This window comes from Pleurodeles waltl, chromosome 7, assembly GCF_031143425.1.
Source record: "Pleurodeles waltl isolate 20211129_DDA chromosome 7, aPleWal1.hap1.20221129, whole genome shotgun sequence".
In the NCBI taxonomy this organism is placed as follows: domain Eukaryota; kingdom Metazoa; phylum Chordata; class Amphibia; order Caudata; family Salamandridae; genus Pleurodeles; species Pleurodeles waltl.
Genome location: NC_090446.1, coordinates 1,103,829,991 through 1,103,850,205, shown reverse-complemented (window position 1 = coordinate 1,103,850,205; position 20,215 = coordinate 1,103,829,991). Strand labels below are relative to the sequence as shown.

Below are 20,215 nucleotides of genomic sequence, written 5' to 3'. Positions count from 1 at the left end.
GAAATGAATCTCTGATGATTTTGTTAACCAAGGCTGTCCAGTTACCGGGAGTCATTAAATACCCATTACCATACTTTACTGAATGGATAGTAGGGATTTGAACCTATTTTTCCTGATTGTGTATTTTACAGCGGAGTTGCTATCTCCACATCGTGTGCTCGTCAAATAGTGCCATTGATGCCGGCAAGTAACCATTAGAAGGAATTTAGACACTTTCTTGTCCACTGGGTGTAGCATGTTTCCAGGTGCTATTGCTTAGGGCTTCCCCTTTCTCATGACTTATCCTGGATAGTGGTGTTTTTTTTAAAGAGACCACATTACACTGGGCGCTTAAAAGTTCCAAATGGGTAGAGCGGGCCTCCGAATGTGGCAGAGAGTGCCTTTATCAACTGAGACCTGAAATCACAATGATTACAGTGGGATGGTGGACAATTTGAAGAAGAATGGTCAAAGATTGTACTCCAGATGTGAAGACTCTGAAGGCCACAATGAGAGAGTATCTGTTGGTTATAAACCTTGCATCAGAAAGCAAGACTACAGAGAGGACGTCTAAAAGAATCCCAATGCAAGAAAGCTCCTTCAAACATAAAGATGAGCTGGTTCTGTAGAATAAGCCATAAAAGCAAAGACAACAGAAGTAACCCCGTCACCCCTGTTATCACATCATGCAATTATAGGGTTAATAATTACTTACAATGCTGGCAGGTGTTAGAGATTTACTACAACCCGTCTTGCCATCTAATCTAGGACCAGTCACCTGCTGCTCTGTAAAGACATAGTCCTGGGTTCATTGACTGAACATTTGCAAGGTGAAAAAATTGGTAGCCCCTGATGTCCTGTGGTCTGACCTATGATGGATCTTGAGCAACTGAAATGACATGGAATGTTGAAATAATGATATAAATTTGTAAAGCATAACAATGTCCAAAGGTGTCAAGGCACCAGGGCAAAGTACTTCACTTCAGCACTTAACTCTCAGTGGTAGTGTGGGTTGAGCACTCCAAGGCTCTTTGAAGGAGGTAGGAATAAGGTGTACATAGGGACAAGACACAACTTGCACACAGTAACCCCAATAACGGATTGTACAGTCAAATACTGGCTTTTGTTACAAAATTGGTATCTAATAGCAACATGTCACAAACATGTTTTTTCCTTTTATGTGCTTGTATTCGTTCTGTCTAAAACTCATATTTAATAGACATTTAGTAAATGTTAAAAATGCTTTCATTAAGTGCACCTGCTTTTCAGGATTGTTTTACTATGATAAATGAATCAGACAAACATAATAATCAAGCTGAAGCATTCACATCCATGTTATTTAGTCCACATGTCTAGTTTATTATAACATCTTGTTATTTTCAAACATAGTGTCTGGGATTTCCATCTCTGTTTTCTATTATGAAAAGCAACATAATAACTATACCTTTTTAGTGGGTATTGTTGAATCTAAACGACTTTAAACAATACCACTGTGTATTTATTTTTTGAACATCAATATTGGGCTATATGTTACAAGGCAGCGCTAGTCTGTCACGGATGAGAAGAGGCCAGAGTGCAGCACCCACTTTAGTCGAAGGCAGCATACATGCCTTCTTACCTGAGAGGTCGAATCCCTTTCCTGTTCCACAGATATGTTTCCTGGTACTATGTGATAAGTGTTCACCTCATTTATATGAAATATTGGTTACTTGAAAGTTTATTACACATCGCACCCACACAGTCAGTTATTTTACTGTGTTGTTGCTTTCAACTTGAGTTACAAGTTCAAAGAGAAGCCTTGATGAAGTCCGCAACGACCGAACATGTGTTGGATGGAAGGGATGAATAATAAAAAAGGAATTTAGGAATATCTTCAGAGACTGATACTTGACTTTAATGAAGAGTGCTTGGGGTACCACTAAGTAATATCCAGCCTCTAAAGGTCGCCACATTTGTGTTATTCGAGGTGGAATCCCAAGTGCCTCTTTTCCTTGCTTGGCGCTGGTTATTCCCCATTTGATAACTGAGGAGACTTTCAAATATGGCTACAGCTAGTCACCATGCAACATGGTCTGGTTTTGGCCTAAAGAGTCATCTTCAGCAGTGCTAAAAGCTTATTAGTTCATGCTTCCTCTGAGGTGTGATAGTCTAGAACAGTTTTACTCAACCTGATGGCTGGCAGTGCGTGCAGGAGGTCTGGGGGGGGATGTCTTTGCGGACTTGATAATGATCTTCTGTAGTCCATTTCAGTTGGTGCGTCTGAGCTACCAAAATCTCTGGATCGCTTGCGTCCGTGTCCGACATGTTCTTTAAGGCTCCCTTGGCTGACGGTAAGTGTTTTTGTAGCCCAGGTGCCTTCTGGCTGGGACTCTTTTGAAATGAGGTTCCAGGATGACATCACTAACTTGACTTTGGCCCCTACCTGGCATACAGGGTTTGGCAACTTTACACAGGAATGGCTACAGTCCTCAGTTCATGGTGGTCCTCTACTGGCATACTTAGGGTTGTTGACTTTCACAGCAAGGGCAGCGATCTTAACTTCACGGTGGCTCCTACCTGGCATATAGGGGTTACTGACTTCCACAGAATAGATGGATAACCTACTGACTGGACCGGGTGTCTCACACTTCGCTCACTTGGATTGACTTGACCGATCCCCAGTGTGCCTCGATTCCTCCAAGTGCTCTCCTTCTCCTCCCAGGTCCCATTAGTCTTGGAAGACAGTCAGAAGGCTGGTTCTTCAGACTTAGTGCAAGTGGTCTTGAGTTCCTGGGTGATGACCTTTTAAACCAACAGTGAGATTAGACATGGTTACAACAACTAGAAATCTTGGTGATTTTCTTTCCATGCCAGTGATAGTGCTGTTGAACAACTTGTGGGACTCACTCACCCATCTTTATAGTCTGTATCCAGACATGGATATGATGTTTGTCTCTTCTTTTTGAAATTCTTGTTGTATGCTTTGACTCCTTTTTGAAGTGTCCTCTTCCCTGTCTTTTGTCAAAGGGACAGCCTGCCACAGCCAGAGCATCCACAGTACTGACTGACCCACGGGACAAGCCAAGAGAGTAACTAGGGATCACACCTGGCAGTCAGCCTCCACTGAAATATACTTTACAAAAGATGAAACGCCTAAGTCCTTCCTTCTGTTACGATTCCCTGGTCCTACAGTGCCAACCTTATTGGACCCACCATTTCCCAAGTTATGAGTCCAGGCCCCACTGACCAGCATCATAGCCTTAAATCAAGAAGACGTTTGATATGCACAGACGAAATGCTGCCCCCCTTCTTCCAATGTGTGTGTGATTTCACCCTATCCTTCAGGAATGTCTCCTGTCTGGAGGGGCACTGCAGTTCTCACCTTAAACTCATTTTTCTAGGTCCTGGGATTCCAAAACAGAACCCATAGCCAACTGTGTCTTGTACAATCTCCAGGCGCACATATATCCCAGCACACTCGAACATCACCTGCTGCACTGCACTACATACAGACCTCATGTACGGCAAAGGTGAGTTAATTACACAGCTGTGGAACTTGACGTGAGTGGGATTGTAGGCACCACCCCTGACACACAAGTAATACACTAACAATTACTATAAAACAAAAACGGATGTGCTGCCATTAACACTCTCATATTAACTCCTGGCAAGTGCAATAGTCCTCTACCACTAGCACGTTTGCACTTGGGGCGCACCTCCTGGTCTAACAAGATCTCATCACCAGGAGACAGGCCAAGGTTGTGGCACACACGCATGATCTATGCATGCTGAAAAATAAATACTAGGGGACAATATATCAGTGCATATGTCTGTCACCATGAAGGGGACTTTTCGGTCCCAACAGCACGTTACGATTTCTGTAGATTAAATAGCGCTGTGGTGCTTTCTAACCGGGTTGGAATCTAGATTTTGTGCTATGGTCCAAGAAAAGAAATGAGGGTAGAGTGGTAGTCATGGTTAGCTTAAAAGGAAATCTGCAGTCCTTATTTTTTTTTTTCTTCAGTGACACGTACATCAATATTTAGTACTTCAAATAATAGAAAGAAACTTGAGTTTTAGCCTATTAATCCTATATGAAAATGTTTGAAACTTGTTTATACAAACATTTAGAATAAAGGGCAGGATTGTTCATCCGTGTCTTGTAAATCTTTGTCCATATCCGTTCCTCCATTCTGTTTTTTTAGACATGTCTTTTTGCTACTTCTGATTATGACTAAACTCTTTGAGATTTTAAGTGCATAACAACTTCTCCGCCAAGACATTTTGCAGTGGCTTAGCAACTACAGTTATTCGTATTGCAAAAGCTAGATTTTCTCTCAGTTGGTTTGGAGCTACTGCTGTAATATGTCCTATTCCAATTTCGAACTGGAAAATAATTCTTATTTAAAGGTCAGTTCAGTTTCTAGAACTAGCACTATGTACAAACAGATTTGTGAATTTAAGCAGCAAATATTTTTGTATGTCAGCACAGATCCCTAAGCAAATCACTGTATTGTTAACCAGTAGATCGAGGTTACAATGAAAGATTGTCTCTAGGCTGTTCAGCATTGCAATTTTGTATGTAAAATTATGTTGGCCTCCTAGGTTTTATAATACACAAGTGTGGAATGTTGTTGTAGGTTTCCTGGTTTTAATAGTAGCACAGTTTAAGCTAATTTTAATTTAAAATTACTTGTATTCCAGAAATTCATAGAATTTGAAGATTCCCAGGAACAAGAAAAAAAAGATTTGCAAAGCAGAGTGGAAACGTTAGAATCGCAAACAAGACAACTTGAACTGAAATCCAAAAATTATGCAGATCAGAGTAAGTTACTTAAATATTTTACTTCACTTTAGCAATGTCCTTGGACTGACAAATTAAATACTTTCCAAATGTATTGTGCTTTTAGATTGCACCCTGTTCCACTACTTCTAAAAATATGACCTTTGTGTTTCAGTTTTCTGCCTCCTTCATCAATTTATGTTAAACATTCATTTGTAGTGTTTAATTCCAAAGCTTCAGTACCCATGCAACATCTTGAAGATGGAATCATGTGTACTCGTCTCTGAACCTAGATTAATCCTTGCAAGGAAGTATGTCCTGGAACCTAATTTATTATTCCCAAACCTTGGTGTCCTTTCTCCTGTTCTTTTTACAGATTCCCATCATATATCTAGGTAGCATGATTTCACTCTGTTTTGTACTTGTATTTATTGACACAAGGAGCTTTTCAACCTACATTCTGAGCATACTAACAGAGAAGTACACAACACAATGTCAGAAAGTTGATGCATTGCTGATGAGTAACTACAAAGAAAGTACAGTACCCCTAGAAGATATCACAAATTGCACATGTTTATTTTGCAGTAAATTGACAGTTTGATGACTGCATGGGAGTGTGAAAGTTAGCCCTGTGTTGAGAGGGGGTGCGGAGACAGTCAGCTGACTAGATTGTCAAACCTTAAATGGTGGGGTTTGCTACTCTGCAGGACTGCTGGACGGAACATGGCAGCCCAACGTTGATTATAGATTCCCATAGTTAAGCTTAAGTAGTGTGAATAATGTGAACATGGATGGACACATTGGGGGTTATTCTAACTTTGGAGGAGTGTTAATCCGTCCCAAAAGTGACGGATATACCACCAGCCGTATTACGAGTTCCATAGGATATAATGGACTCGTAATGCGGCTGGTGGTAAATCCGTCACTTTTGGGACCCCCCCTACTTTATCTTGGACAGACCATTTTTTAATTACACTTTCTCTCCAGACCCCGGTCCCCTTAGTATATCAGTAGCTAGGCCACCGTACATTTTGTCAGTGGGCTAAGCTAAATAAAAACGATTGGCTAGATACCCTTAACAGTCACCAGACCATTATGTCTGGTTCGGTCCTACACTGCTGAGAATTTTGATAACTGGATTAATCGATCCCTAGATATAGTGTTACCAACTAAGACTATAACCAAGGTTATTCGACCGAAGAACTCTCCCTGGTTTTCCCCTCATCTGTTATGTGTAAAAAAGGAATGTAAGAAGATTGAGAGAAGATGGAGAAAATCCTATGATCCTGAGCTAAAAACAAAAAGCTTATAGAAGCCAAACCTGTTCTTTCCATCGAGACCTTAAAGCAGCCCAGGCCGCTTATTATACAGCGAAGATTGAACAGTCCTCGGACTCCTCTAAGGAGATCTTCTCCATTGTCAGAGAAATGATTCAGCTTACATCAGGGATAGCCTCCAGTGTAGGCTCAAAAGGAGCACAGCAATGAACTAGCCCGCTTTTTCTTGGAAAAGATACTTAACATTGAAGCCTCCCTTTCGGTCAGTCAGTCTAACTTGGCCCACAGGGATAATGGAATCCTGAGTTCGGAGGGATCAACCCCTTGTGCATCTTTTTCAGCCTATTGAGGAAGAGGAGGTACATCAGTACCTCTTCTCGATTAAATCGGGTTCCCCTCGAGATCCTTCTCCTCCATCTACGCTGGCTTTGGGCTCAGAAGCCGTAACGCCTGTCCGAACCGAGATCATCAATGTCACTTTGTCTTCTGGCTGTGTTCCCCATCGCTGGAAACATGCAAGCCATTACTGAAAAAAACCTACTCTTGACCCGGCCCTATTTGAGAATCTGAGACCCCTTGCTATTCTTCCCATTGCTTCTAAAATTATGGAGAAACATGTGAATTCCCAGGTGTCAGGCTTCCTGGAGAAGTATAATGGCCTTCATGATACCCAGATGGTTATATTTGAAGAAAAGGGATTCGCTGCATTTGTTGCAAATAACTAGACCATTCCAGCAGATGGATGATCACCAACATGTACAAGTAGAGTCATAACCAACAGCTGGAAAAAGTTGGCATTTACTTTAAAAATAGACATATGTCACATGGGTGTTGGGCACCTGTAATCTTTACCAAAAGGCATATTCCTGGAAAGGTACACATCATCCTCAGATGGATGAGAAATGGGGAAGCAGCAATGTAGGCTCTGGTAACGGCAATACAAGCTTCCGGTCCTAAAAAGTAAACAGTCCGATAGACAACTAGTAATAAGTCTGAAACCACTGCATACTTGTATATTTAAAAAAAAAAAAAAAAAACACCCCACAAATTGCTAATTGTAGACAGGGGTAGGAATAGGGCTACGTTAAGTAACATTAGACATTTAAAAACTGTGGCCTGTGGCTGAAATCCAAGGAAGAACATTAATGGTGAAGCACTCTGAGCAGGAGACAAACTGTGGAGTCGATTCTTAGGACTGGAGCATGAGTTCACATAGGTACAGGGAGTGCAGAATTATTAGGCAAATGAGTATTTTGACCACATCATCCTCTTTATGCATGTTGTCTTACTCCAAGCTGTATAGGCTCGAAAGCCTACTACCAATTAAGCATATTAGGTGATGTGCATCTCTGTAAGGAGAAGGGGTGTGGTCTAATGACATCAACACCCTATATCAGGTGTGCATAATTATTAGGCAACTTCCTTTCCTTTGGCAAAATGGGTCAAAAGAAGGACTTGACAGGCTCAGAAAAGTCAAAAATAGTGAGATATCTTGCAGAGGGATGCAGCACTCTTAAAATTGCAAAGCTTCTGAAGCGTGATCATCGAACAATCAAGCGTTTCATTCAAAATAGTCAACAGGGTCGCAAGAAGCGTGTGGAAAAACCAAGGCGCAAAATAACTGCCCATGAACTGAGAAAAGTCAAGCGTGCAGCTGCCACGATGCCACTTGCCACCAGTTTGGCCATATTTCAGAGCTGCAACATCACTGGAGTGCCCAAAAGCACAAGGTGTGCAATACTCAGAGACATGGCCAAGGTAAGAAAGGCTGAAAGACGACCACCACTGAACAAGACACACAAGCTGAAACGTCAAGACTGGGCCAAGAAATATCTCAAGACTGATTTTTCTAAGGTTTTCTGGACTGATGAAATGAGAGTGAGTCTTGATGGGCCAGATGGATGGGCCCGTGGCTGGATTGGTAAAGGGCAGAGAGCTCCAGTCCGACTCAGACGCCAGCAAGGTGGAGGTGGAGTACTGGTTTGGGCTGGTATCATCAAAGATGAGCTTGTGGAGCCTTTTCGGGTTGAGGATGGAGTCAAGCTCAACTCCCAGTCCTACTGCCAGTTCCTGGAAGACACCTTCTTCAAGCAGTGGTACAGGAAGAAGTCTGCATCCTTCAAGAAAAACATGATTTTCATGCAGGACAATGCTCCATCACACGCGTCCAAGTACTCCACAGCGTGGCTGGCAAGAAAGGGTATAAAAGAAGGAAATCTAATGACATGGCCTCCTTGTTCACCTGATCTGAACCCCATTGAGAACCTGTGGTCCATCATCAAATGTGAGATTTACAAGGAGGGAAAACAGTACACCTCTCTGAACAGTGTCTGGGAGGCTGTGGTTGCTGCTGCACGCAATGTTGATGGTGAACAGATCAAAACACTGACAGAATCCATGGATGGCAGGCTTTTGAGTGTCCTTGCAAAGAAAGGTGGCTATATTGGTCACTGATTTGTTTTTGTTTTGTTTTTGAATGTCAGAAATGTATATTTGTGAATGTTGAGATGTTATATTGGTTTCACTGGTAATAATAAATAATTGAAATGGGTATATATTTGTTTTTTGTTAAGTTGCCTAATAATTATGCACAGTAATAGTCACCTGCACACACAGATATCCCCCTAACATAGCTAAAACTAAAAACAAACTAAAAACTACTTCCAAAAATATTCAGCTTTGATATTAATGAGTTTTTTGGGTTCATTGAGAACATGGTTGTTGTTCAATAATAAAATTAATCCTCAAAAATACAACTTGCCTAATAATTCTGCACTCCCTGTATGGGGAAACTCCTGAGCACCCTGCCACATCTTTTGTCACTTCCCTTCCCCCGAAGAAGCCCCCAAAGTTGCCCACACTTTTTGTAGCAGTAAATGCCAACAGAACAAATGCCAGAAGGACACATATGCACAATTTAAAATACTAAATGGAGGTCAGCTACATTATAATTGTCTTTTCAGAATATATTTTCTTTTATGTTTCGTGCATTTCAAAATCTCAACATATGAATGCTTTCTGAATAGTTTTTTTTCAGTGGCGGTGCAGTAAACCGTGCCATTAATCTATTCTCTTAGTAATGGTGCCATTGCTTCCATCCTTGTCCGGCCATGTCTCGTTTTGCCACTAGTAAACCAGGAGCCACTGAACTTTGGGGCCCCAGGGAAACCTTTTTCCTTCCTCCTTCTCCTTCTTCTTTTCTTCTCCTTCTTCTTTTCTCCTTCTTCTTCTTCTTTTCTCCTTCTTCTCCTTCTTTTCTCCTTCTCCTTTTTCTTTTCTCCTTTTCTTCTTTTCTCCTTCTTCTTTTTCTCCAGGATTGCATGTTTGGGATATGTAACAAATTGTGTTATTAGTTGAGGGAGGCGATTACCTATCTTAAGTATTAAACATATTTCTTGTCCGGGTGAACGACTAAAGTCACAAAAGTAACTTGAGCTCAACCCCATGGTAGTTATGATACAGAGCAGACTGGCTTTATTTAGGGCGGTGTGTGAAGCAGTTAAATGCAAATTGCAGTGAACTGATCACAATAGACCTGGAGGTTGGGTCGGAAACAGAAACTAAGTTTGACCCATGTAGAGGTTTTACCTTGGGATGTAGCCTCAAAATGGAAGTCAAAAACCCTCAGTCGGGCAAGGCAGCAGGTTGTAGCTGAAGAGGGCTCTGCAAAGCCTGATAGACATTGGACAAAGTCTTAGTGAAGCCTTTGGTCTTTAGCAGAAAACTCGAAGCGGGCACGTTTGAATTTTACTCCCAGGAAAGGACCTTTGCTGGTCAGATACTATTGTGCCATCACCTGTTCAAATTTTCTTTGTTTGCATTTGATCACTTTTTTGAAGTTCAGCTTCTTTCAATGGTGCAAGGCTGCAGATTGTAGATGATGAGGTGCACCATGTCAGTACCATCTGTTAATATTATTAAATTTTCGAAGTAGTCATGGAGCCCCTGAGGAGGCTTCGCGGACCCTCAGGGGTCCCAGAACCACAGGTTGGAAACCACTGGTCTACGCCACTATAATACGCTCTTCATCACTCTACTCCACTTTTTGCCACTGCTTAATGCCACTCCACTCTTCTTCACTCTGCAACACTCCACTCTAGAGCATGCACTCTCCCCCCACCTCACCCGACTCTACCCCACCCCACTCTACTACACCACCCCACTCTATGCTATTCCACTCTGTGCTACTCCACTTTATGTTTTGCCACTACACTCACACTTTACTAATGGTTAACAGAGTTATATTTCCCGCAAAAAAGATGCAGCTAAATTCTAGGGGCGCACTACACATAAGATGGTAACTTCATACATGGACCATATGAATGAAACCAGTCCTATCTGCATGACCGCTCGGCCATCTTAGGCTTGTGTCCTTTCAGTGTTCCAAGGTTTAGTTAAGTCAAAGTATCTTCTATAGAAATATTTAAGCTGAAGTAACGTAAATTTGCTGGGAATGGGTAGGCATCTCGCAACCATCTTGGCTTCCACTCCATTCTTCTTCTTCCACCATTTCATAGATTCTGTGATGAGAGGTAACCCATGAATGCTAAGTTGTGTTCAAAAGTTGCCAGCGCAGCTCAGCCATGGCTGCCGTCAGTCATCTAATAGTCTCATCATCATTCGATAGGGAAGCTTGTTGCCCCAGACCCTATATTTCCACCTTCAGGCTGTTAAGCTCACATGTGTGGTCTGTCTTTCTTCCCGTCATTAAGTACTTGATCCAGCTACATATGACTGTTGAATAAGCTTCACTGATCTTTGCCACCGATTCAGCCGAGTCATTATTGATTTTAAAATGAGGCAACCTCCTCCCTGAGTGTGTCTGCAAAGCCGTCATCCATTGGCCACCAGGATCCCTGTGGGACCATCACTGAGGAGTAGTTCCATAGGTTGAGGAGTAAGCAGTGTGAAATAAAATAACACGGCTTATTTTCCTGTAAAAGCGTGCTTCTAACAAACATTCCCTGAAAACCCTACACTTTAAACCTATATACTAGTCAGAGTAAAACCTGTAATGAAGAGAGTTACTCAGTGAGCAAGAAAAGAAGGGTAAACAGCACTCTACAGGTGATAGTGTCTCTTCCCACCTCTAATCCCTACCTGCAGTGCCAGCCCCAGTTAAGATGCTGTCCAGTGGGTTTATGGTGTGATAAGTAGCAGTCAACCTTCTCATCTGGCTACAAAAAATCAGGGATCCAAGTGTTATGAGTTGAAGAAGTCTGCCTCAGACCAGTTATACCCAGATGCAGTCAAGGTTGGCCCTGCAAGGGATTTTCAGCAGCTTCTTGGGTCTATGATCCCACTCTTCCCGCATTCTTAGGCCACATCTGCTCCCACAAAGACCGAGATAGCGAATGTTCAGCCTGTCTCCCATGATGTCTATACTTCTCCCCAGGGAGAGGACCCTGCTCACCACAGATCAGGTTCAAGGGCTGTCCACCCTGTCATTCACCCAGTTCCAAGCCTACTTAGCATATTTTTTTTTTTTTTTTTTAAATGCCCTCCCCTAATAGATCGTTTTGAGGCTTGCTGGATATACACGCATGTATTTCATTTGCACTGCCCGAGCTTGAGTTTGATATTGGCAAAGGATTTCCTCTGCTGTTGCACCAGCACTGTCTAGTCTGGTAAAATTATGACTTAAAAATACTGTCTTCTGAAAGTGCAAAATATTGCACCTGGAAATGCCATAAACGTTCTCTGCTCACTGTTCCATGTGTGCTGTTTTCTCTTGGAGCTGGGTGATGTCTTGTTGAGGGTGAGCAGATTGTCTTCTGTTTAGGAGACCCAGGTTTACACCTCAGTCATCCTGTCTGCAACATTATGCAAGTCCTGCTGAAGAAGGAGGACCTCAGCTCAAGTACCATCTATCCTTGCAGGTGTCATGGAGTGTTGCATGCGAGTATCACTAGTTGTCATCCTAATGACGTGCGTCTAGCCTGGATCCCCCAGATGGGATAGTCTGCAATTTGTTTATGATCAATCTTGCTTTGAGCGGGGGCACCGGTCCCCTGCCCTTCACCATGGTGTCTGACTACTATATTGGTGGGGTATAATCCCATAAACCCACAACCAGTAAGAGCATCCCTAAACACACCAGACCCTTTCACAGGGCGTAATAGATTTTACCCTCTTACGGCTCTAGAAGATATAGATTGACTCGACAAGAATCGGACAGTTTCATCAGATGAACTAGCCCAGGTAGCATAAAAATCAGGGCAGGTTTTAATTAAAGAAGACACATCCCACATAATGGACCCTATAAGAAACAGGACACAACCCTACTTAAATCAGAGTATCGCCCCCAGAAATATAACCCATCTATCCGGCGGTGTTTCATCTCTCTGTTTACCAAAGGACCAGTACTGTATTCCTAAACAGAAAGCGGAGATAGCTTTACTGTTTTGGAACATTGCAGGTCTAACCAATAAGATAGGCAATGAGACCTGGGTGAATTTTATAGAAGAATATTCATTTATCTGCCTCCAAGAGACGTGGCTATTGAGTCCTGTCCACATTAACGGCTATAAAACATTTCACACACCAGCCGCTCAGTCCAGGTACGGTATATTTCTAACAAGTTACGTTTACAGAACCTAGAGATGCAAATTACGAGCACGTTCTATCAAATGATAGAGAGTAACTTGGATCATAAGACTCATCTAGTCATTATTAATTTTTATAATAATGCAGCCCCTGGAGAGCTTTCTAATATTTTAATGGAGATGAGAAACGACCTAAAAAAAATATGTGCAAATAATAACCGCGAGACCTTCATGATCTGGGGCGGCAATTTCAATGTCCACCCTTGTAAAGAAACCTCAGACAAGGTATGTGGCTGGGATCCTGAAGGTGTTGGCCTAAGACTTCACTTTTCACATAACACCCAAGGAGACGCAATGCATTTAATGGCTCAAACCCATAACCTATCCTTTGTAAACAAATTATATTCGGATGAAACACAGTTTAAACCAACTTACAATGGAAGGGGTGCAAATACTGTCCTTGATTATGTTTTAATGTCAACCCACTTTGCACACTACCTTATGAATTATACTCTGCATGACATCGCAATTAGCGACCACTATCCCCAGAGCCTGAATCTCTCACTAACTCCCCTTATAGCAGACAGGGATAACAGGGCCACGCTGTTAGATGATATCAAATTAGTGCCGCGTAATGGATATACCCTGAAATGGTCTCAGACAGACCCCAAGACTCTGTTGAAACAGTTAATATTTGACTGCAAGCATGCTTTTGCAGACTGTTTAAGTGAGAATCTAGATCCAGGGCGATGTTTAAGTGCTTTTACACTGATTATGCAAACCATAAAGGAAGCCCTTACTATCAGAGGTGGTAAGTCGGGGCAAAAAAGGGCCACTGGATGGTTTGACTATAACTGCTCACAAGCACATAGGAAACTGAAAAAGGCTTTAAGATCCCCAAAAAGATCTTCAACTGATATACGCAAGTGTAGACAAGAATACAAGGCAGCAATGAAGGAAAGGAAACTGACCTTAAAAAGAACTCTGTGGGAAACTCTACATATAGCTAGCTGTACGAAAGATAATATCCTCTTCTGGAAAACAATCAATTCTCCTGTGTTAGGGGACAGAGTCTCCCCCAGGATGGAAATAGCAATTTCCCAAGAGGATTGGATTGCACACGTTTCCAAAATATACTCGCTGGCTAGCGACTTGAAGCCTACCGTTCCTGTATACGATCAACGCCTCCAGGAAGGTCCACGTCCGATCATAACCTCTCAATTTAGCCTTGAGGAGGTAGAGGAAGCCATAACTCTAAGTAAATCAGGGAAAGCTCCCGGCCCCAATGGCGTTCCAATTGACTTATACAAGGCTAGTATTCAGCTATGGGGGCCTGTACTGACGCAGACATTGAGGGCCATTTGCATACGTGGTCCCTTACCATCCTGCCGAGACTCCAATATCATTCCAATATATAAAAAAGGTGATCGCCTTAACCCAGCCTGTTACAGGCCAATCTCCTTGCTGGACACAACTGCTAAACTAGCAGGGAGAATTATTTTGAATAGACTGCAAATATGGGCGGAAGAAAAGAGTGCTTTATCTTCTGTCCAGTATGGATTCCGGAAAGGAATTGGGACAGTGGAGCAAAGCCTGAACTTAAGTATTATCATTGGAAAGTATACAAAGATTAGAGCAGGTAACCAACATCTGGCTTTTATTGACCTATCATCAGCATTTGACTGTGTACTACACGATAAGTTATGGGATATCCTAAGCAGTATGGGGGGTAGAACCAGCCATAATTTAATTTATATGAGAAATGTACACAGGGTGTAGAGCAAGAGTGAGGTATGGGCTAAATGGGGAATGTACTCTCCCTTTTGGCCTACATAGAGGTGTGCGCCAAGGTTGTGTTCTTGCCCCGTTCTTATTCTCAATGTGCATAAATAACTAAGAAAATGTATTGGCTAGTAACTGCAAAGATCTACCCCAAATAGGTAATCACGCTGTCCCGGTACTACTCTATGCAGACAATGCAGTTTTAATGGCCAGGACCCCGCTATCTCTTCAAAAACTTTTCACTACTTGCATTACATTTATGTCACAACTAAGACTCACTGTCAATCGCTCAAAAACGTTTATTATGAACTGCGGTGGGAACGCGGCACGATCTATAACATTGCTACTGCGGATGGGAGGGTAGAAACCGCGCAAACCTTCTCTTACCTGGGCATAATGTTCGATAAACCGGGCTCCTGGGCTAACTGTAGGAAAGTGAAAAAAACCCAGCTTATTAAAACAACGGCGGCCTTAAGGCTTTTTTTAAAAGGATAGTGGGGATTACCCCGCCGAACATGATAAAAATTTACAAAGCCAAGTGCACCCCGGCTGTCATGTACAGGTCTGGAATTTGGGGATATACTAACTGTAACCCGGTACAGACAGTGGAAAACGATTTTTTAAAACTTCTGCTGATGGTACCAAATAGTACATCATCATACATTATCCACTCTGAACTGGGGCTCCCCTTTATTACAGATTTGATAAAGATTCAACCATTATTGTTATGGCACAAAGTCTGGACCTCGGAACATACTGAATTAAACAAGGCCATTTTGACTGACTGCATGGAGTCTGCATACGCAGCAAGGGTGCCCTGGTTAAGATACATTATGACCTTCTTTGAAAACATGGGTAACAAAGCTTATTATACAAACCCAGCTTCGCTGGGAAAAATCTCTAGGAAGGACCTGAGTGTTCTGGCATTAAAATATTTAGAAGATTTACGATGGGAGGTTGAATCAAAAAAGCCCACCGTCATTCACAATCAAATAATCTTGTCGACGGAGGGCATACAGCCTTATTTGGCGAATGTGGTAAACTCACGGCCACCGCTTTGTTCTCACCAGACTGAGGCTAGATATATTTCACCGTTTAGTGACCTTTCAAACTATGAACGACTGGAGCACCACGTTGAAGGCTTGCCCGTGTGATGCAAAGTCACCTCAAACTACAATTCACGTAGTCTTATTCTGTAAATTCTATGCCAAGCAGAGAAAGCGCTTAGTAGTCCCTCTTCTAAGGTTAATTAACTTGCCCCAGTGTCGTACTGCGTACGCCAGCCTCCAGGTGTTATCCTCTATTGAGATGTGCGGAACTTTGGCTAATTTTTTATGCTCCGTATTAAATACAAGAAAGCTTATGGGGGTAGCAATGTAATTTTATTTAGTTCATTTAAAAGCTCGCAACTAGGAAATCTTAAAGAGATATATATATATATATATATATATATATATATATTAAATACTCTGTATCCTTTTTATCATTTTAACTTATTTAAATTTTATCTTATTTATTGTATACTGAAATTTATAATATTTGATACTTTTATGACTTGTTGTAAGTCAAATAAAGTCTGCACTACTACTACTATATTGGTGCCCAGGCTGATTTTCTCAGTCTGTTCGATTTTCTCTGGGTGCCGTCTATTTCCCTTCACATTGTGTTGAGCCAAGATGCCTGGCCAGGTACGTAGTAGGAGCCAAGTCCTAGGGTGTCTGTCAGATTGACTCTCCTGGAGCTTACTCCTTCCTCAACATCTCTTGTTGTCTCAGTGCCACAGTGATGTAGCTCTGTGTCCCTCCTTGACGCATGCCTTCCAAAAGGGCTCCAGCCAAACCCGATTCCAAATGATTGTTGTCCACTTCTGAGGCACCACCAGGTCAGGGGGGAAGGAGAGAATCCGCTTCAGTCCAGCTACTTCCAGATGATCGTCCTTGACTCCTCCCTATCCATGACCCACCAGGTAAACTGTCGCCTTCTCCTGCTGGCACACACTCTGCAAACTTTGGAAGATCTTCAGATGGATCCCAGCAGACTGTTGCAGGGCAGTCACCCACGCCTTAGACACAAGCAAGCTCAACTACCGCAATGCCCTCTACGCGGCACCTCAACTAGAAACAACAAAAAACTACTGCTCATCCAGAATGCCGCCGCCAGACTCATTCTGGACCTCCCACGCCGGGAACACATTTCCCAACACCTGAGGATCCTCCACTGGCTACCAGTTGAGAAGCGAATCACCTTACAGCTACTCACCTACACGTACAAGGCCATACACACAGCAGGACCAGCCTACCTGAACCACCGCGTCTCCTTCCACACCCCCTCAAGATCCCTCAGCTCCGCTCAGATGGCCCTGGCCACCATTCCTTGCATCCGCAAAACGACTGCCGGTGGACGATCCTTCACCTAGATTGAAGCTAAGAGCTGGAACAACCTCCCCCTGCTCCTCAGACAAAGCCCGCCGCTTACCATCTTGAGGAAGAACCTCAAGATGTGGTTCTTCAGGTAAGGCACCCCCCCCCCCCCCCCACCAAGTCCCCCCCGCCCGCCCTACAGCGCCTTCTGACCCTCACGGGTGAGTAGTCGCACTTTACAAAAACTGATTGATGTTCGGGCCACCACTCTTGCTAAGTGTGGGAAATGGGGGTTGATTCCTCACTCAAATACAATTCAAGGAGTTCTGAGCTCCACCATCCCTTCTGTTCCATGCTACCTGCATGCTGGCTCAAAGGAGCATGGAGGTTATGCCCTGCTGCACAACCCTTTTGCACTGCTTAGTGACGCCCCACCTTATCTCCCAAGTCGGCCAGCCAGTATCACAGGCTGCATCAGGCCCGGCCATTTGGACTCAGTAGAAGCATAAGCTTCCACCACCGAAAACGTTTTAGCTGTCCCTACCGTCTCTGGGGTGGGGGATAAGGTGGGTTCAGGAGCCTACATGTGGGTTTGGATGTCAGGACCTGAGGAGGATTTCAGCCCACCTCACCTCTACGGCCTGCACCTGGTCAAGTTAGATATGAAAGTGGCATGGCCAGCCTCCACCAAAGAGTCACCATTTCTTGCTGTCTCTTGGGGGGCTGGTGACAATCGCGTAAGTCAGGTTGACAGGACTGGAGGAGGATTTTGAATAGGATTAACTGGGCTTGGATGGACCCTCACAAAGACTTGAATATCTGTAAACCAGCGCTTCATCTTTTGCCATTTTGACTAAAGCCTGTAAATAACTATCCTGTTGGCTATCAGAAAGGTTAGTGTTGAAGATTTATGTCTGATTTTCTGCTTTTTTTAAATTAAATATTTTGTTGGTATTAAGAACTAGACCCATAAAACTTTTTCTTTATACCTCTGCAGTTCCAAGGAGGACATCATTGGAGCTCAGTATTTTCAGTGTAACATATGAACAAAACACATCTTACACTCCTAGTTCTCTCATTGTATGACTGTGAAATCTTCAGTGATCGCACCCATCACTGTTGTCCATTCACAACAAATCATATATGTTTGACTATGTTATCTCCCTTCTCGGAAGCCACTGCCAGCCCTAGCAATTCCAGCACTATATTTTGTGACTAGAAGGTCACTCAGAAGTAAGGTGCAGTCTCTCCAGGGAGTCCCTAGCCGAGGTTGTATTGCTGGCATTCCGAGGTAGTTAGACCAGCCTTAGACACTGGGAGTACAGAGATTGAGCCGCTTTATAAATGCAGCAGTGACAATTTGGTGGATCGTCTGCAAATGTTGTCTCTAAATGCTGCTTTCAGGGCTGACACTGGTCATGATCCAACGAGTCATCAGACTCCCAGGTATAAACAGAATCTTTCAGGTAGGGCCTGAGCATTTGCTGACACCTAACATCTACTCCCAAAAGAGTTGATAAGAGACCATTGCAGAGCTTCACAGTTGATTTTGCTGCTGTTGTTGCAACCCCAGTTGGACTCCTTGCACTACCTATTGAAAAGAGAATCCCTGCTCTACAGAGTTGGAATATACAAACAAGTGGAACTACCCCAAACCAGCTCCAGGCCTTTGGCTGTGGGGTCCATGTTCCCTGACTCCAAAATGACTTAAGCGTGGACCAAACCTTCTCACTGGCCTCCAGTACTGGTGGTGTGGGCATGACTCCTACCCTCATGAAAACATCTGTTTTCAATCCATTGCTGGTGAGGAAACATAGCATACCATGTCCCAGTCCTGCTGAATCTGAGTTTTCTGTTGTATAGCTGTATGGGTTTCAGCAAATGTTATCTTATTCCTTTCGCTTGATTCATGTTCCCGGAGTGAAGATAATTTTTTAAAGAATTCCAACAAAGCTTGTTCTTTGTTTATGATGCTGCTGTTGCTTTCTTACTTTTTTTTCTCCTTTTTTAAAAAAAATGAGAATATGTCACAACTGTTGGAAATGGAGTTGATTGTGAGGTTGTGGGGGACTAAGTAGGACTTATGAAGTAACCATACCCTCAAACTCTCTCCTAAGTTATCGGGCAGAAAAGGTGTAAAATGTAGACACTTTTTTTGGGGTGGGGGGGTGGGGGGAGGTCTTTCAGATACTCATGGCAGTTGAGGGGAAGGGGTCTTTTGGCATTCAGTGTTTATTAAAAAGTCACAGTGTCTGGCTTAAGTTTCAACTGTTTTGGGGACTAGTTCTCAAATCTTTCCACTATGAACTAAACTAAAACAAAGGTTGTAAATCAGGTACTTTATTCGAGGCAATCAGCTCCACCTCTGTTTATTTCTGTTAATTGCCCATGATTCTTGAACAGCACAGAATGATGATTTCTGGGATTTTTCTCAAATTTTTCATGTTTTTTTTTAAAAACTTTTTTTTTCTTCCAGTTAGCAGGCTTGAAGAAAGGGAGGCGGAGCTGAAGAAAGAGTATGGTTCCCTTCATCAGAGACATTCAGAGGTAGGTTTTATCCATTTGTAAAATTACTTTCTTGGTAGTTAAATATGCTATTGATGTTTTCTCTCTTGAATGATTGCTTTTGAAGCCAGTAGTGGGTTTTAACATGGTGACATCCAGAAAAGTGATGATTTAGCCAGCAACAGAAGAGTATTGAACAAAAGTCAGTTGGGCAACTGAATAATTGGTAAATTGGTGCAACAGAAATGTATTTTTAGCTTATATTCATGCAAAGCTAAATAAATAAGAAAATATTACTTGTGAGGTCATCTGGTCTTCTGTTTAAGACATCAAGCAAGCAGGGACCATTAGGTTATCCTTTTTCCCTGCATCAACGGAAAATGTTGATTTGCCCCGACTAGCATACATAGCTTTTTTTAAATCACATAATCAACTTCTCATGCTGCCATAGGGTAAAATTTGGAGGATTATCTTTGAAAGAGCAGAGGAGCAATGTAACAATGTATCTCCTACACATGGATGAAGTAAAAGTAGACTTTCTGGATTGACAAATGATAACAAACAGATTGACATTAAGTTTCTGTTAAAGTTTAAAAGCAGTCTAATGTGAATGGGTTGGGTACAAAGGACAGAAACTGCAATAATGCAGTTTCAATGTTTAACAAGTTGTGGTGTCCTGAACATGTTGGGAATATGGTCCAGGTAAAACTTGTAATGCTTTGATAAGATTTAGAAACTATTGCTGCTTGATAGGATCAGTCACTGCACACCTTTCTAGTAATCTGCAATTACCATGTTTATGTTATGTATATGTAGGGCACACTATCACCTGTGAGTTATCCTGGCATTGAGCAGATGTGTATGTGTACCTAGCCCTACTTACAGTAGGTTGGTGAATTGGAAAGCAGGTCATTTGTTACTTGCAGAAGCCTAGCTGGCAAGTTCTGGATGGTTTGTAGTCTTCTAGTGAGTTGCTTGGTTATCCCAGTGTAGAGAGTGTTCCTG

At 42.6% G+C, this 20,215-nt stretch overlaps 1 protein-coding gene across 2 annotated transcripts in view; it reads left to right on the top strand.

The window, feature by feature from the left end:
- The window catches only part of SPAG9 (sperm associated antigen 9), a 1,094,694-nt gene that overhangs the window by 31,834 nt on the left and 1,042,645 nt on the right, over positions 1 to 20,215 (top strand). For both annotated transcript variants that reach the window (XM_069200034.1, XM_069200033.1), the window contains exons 2-3: positions 4,663 to 4,783; positions 19,182 to 19,252. In XM_069200034.1, the coding sequence (XP_069056135.1) occupies positions 4,663 to 4,783; positions 19,182 to 19,252 (192 nt within the window). The remainder of the gene's footprint in view (positions 1 to 4,662; positions 4,784 to 19,181; positions 19,253 to 20,215) is intronic.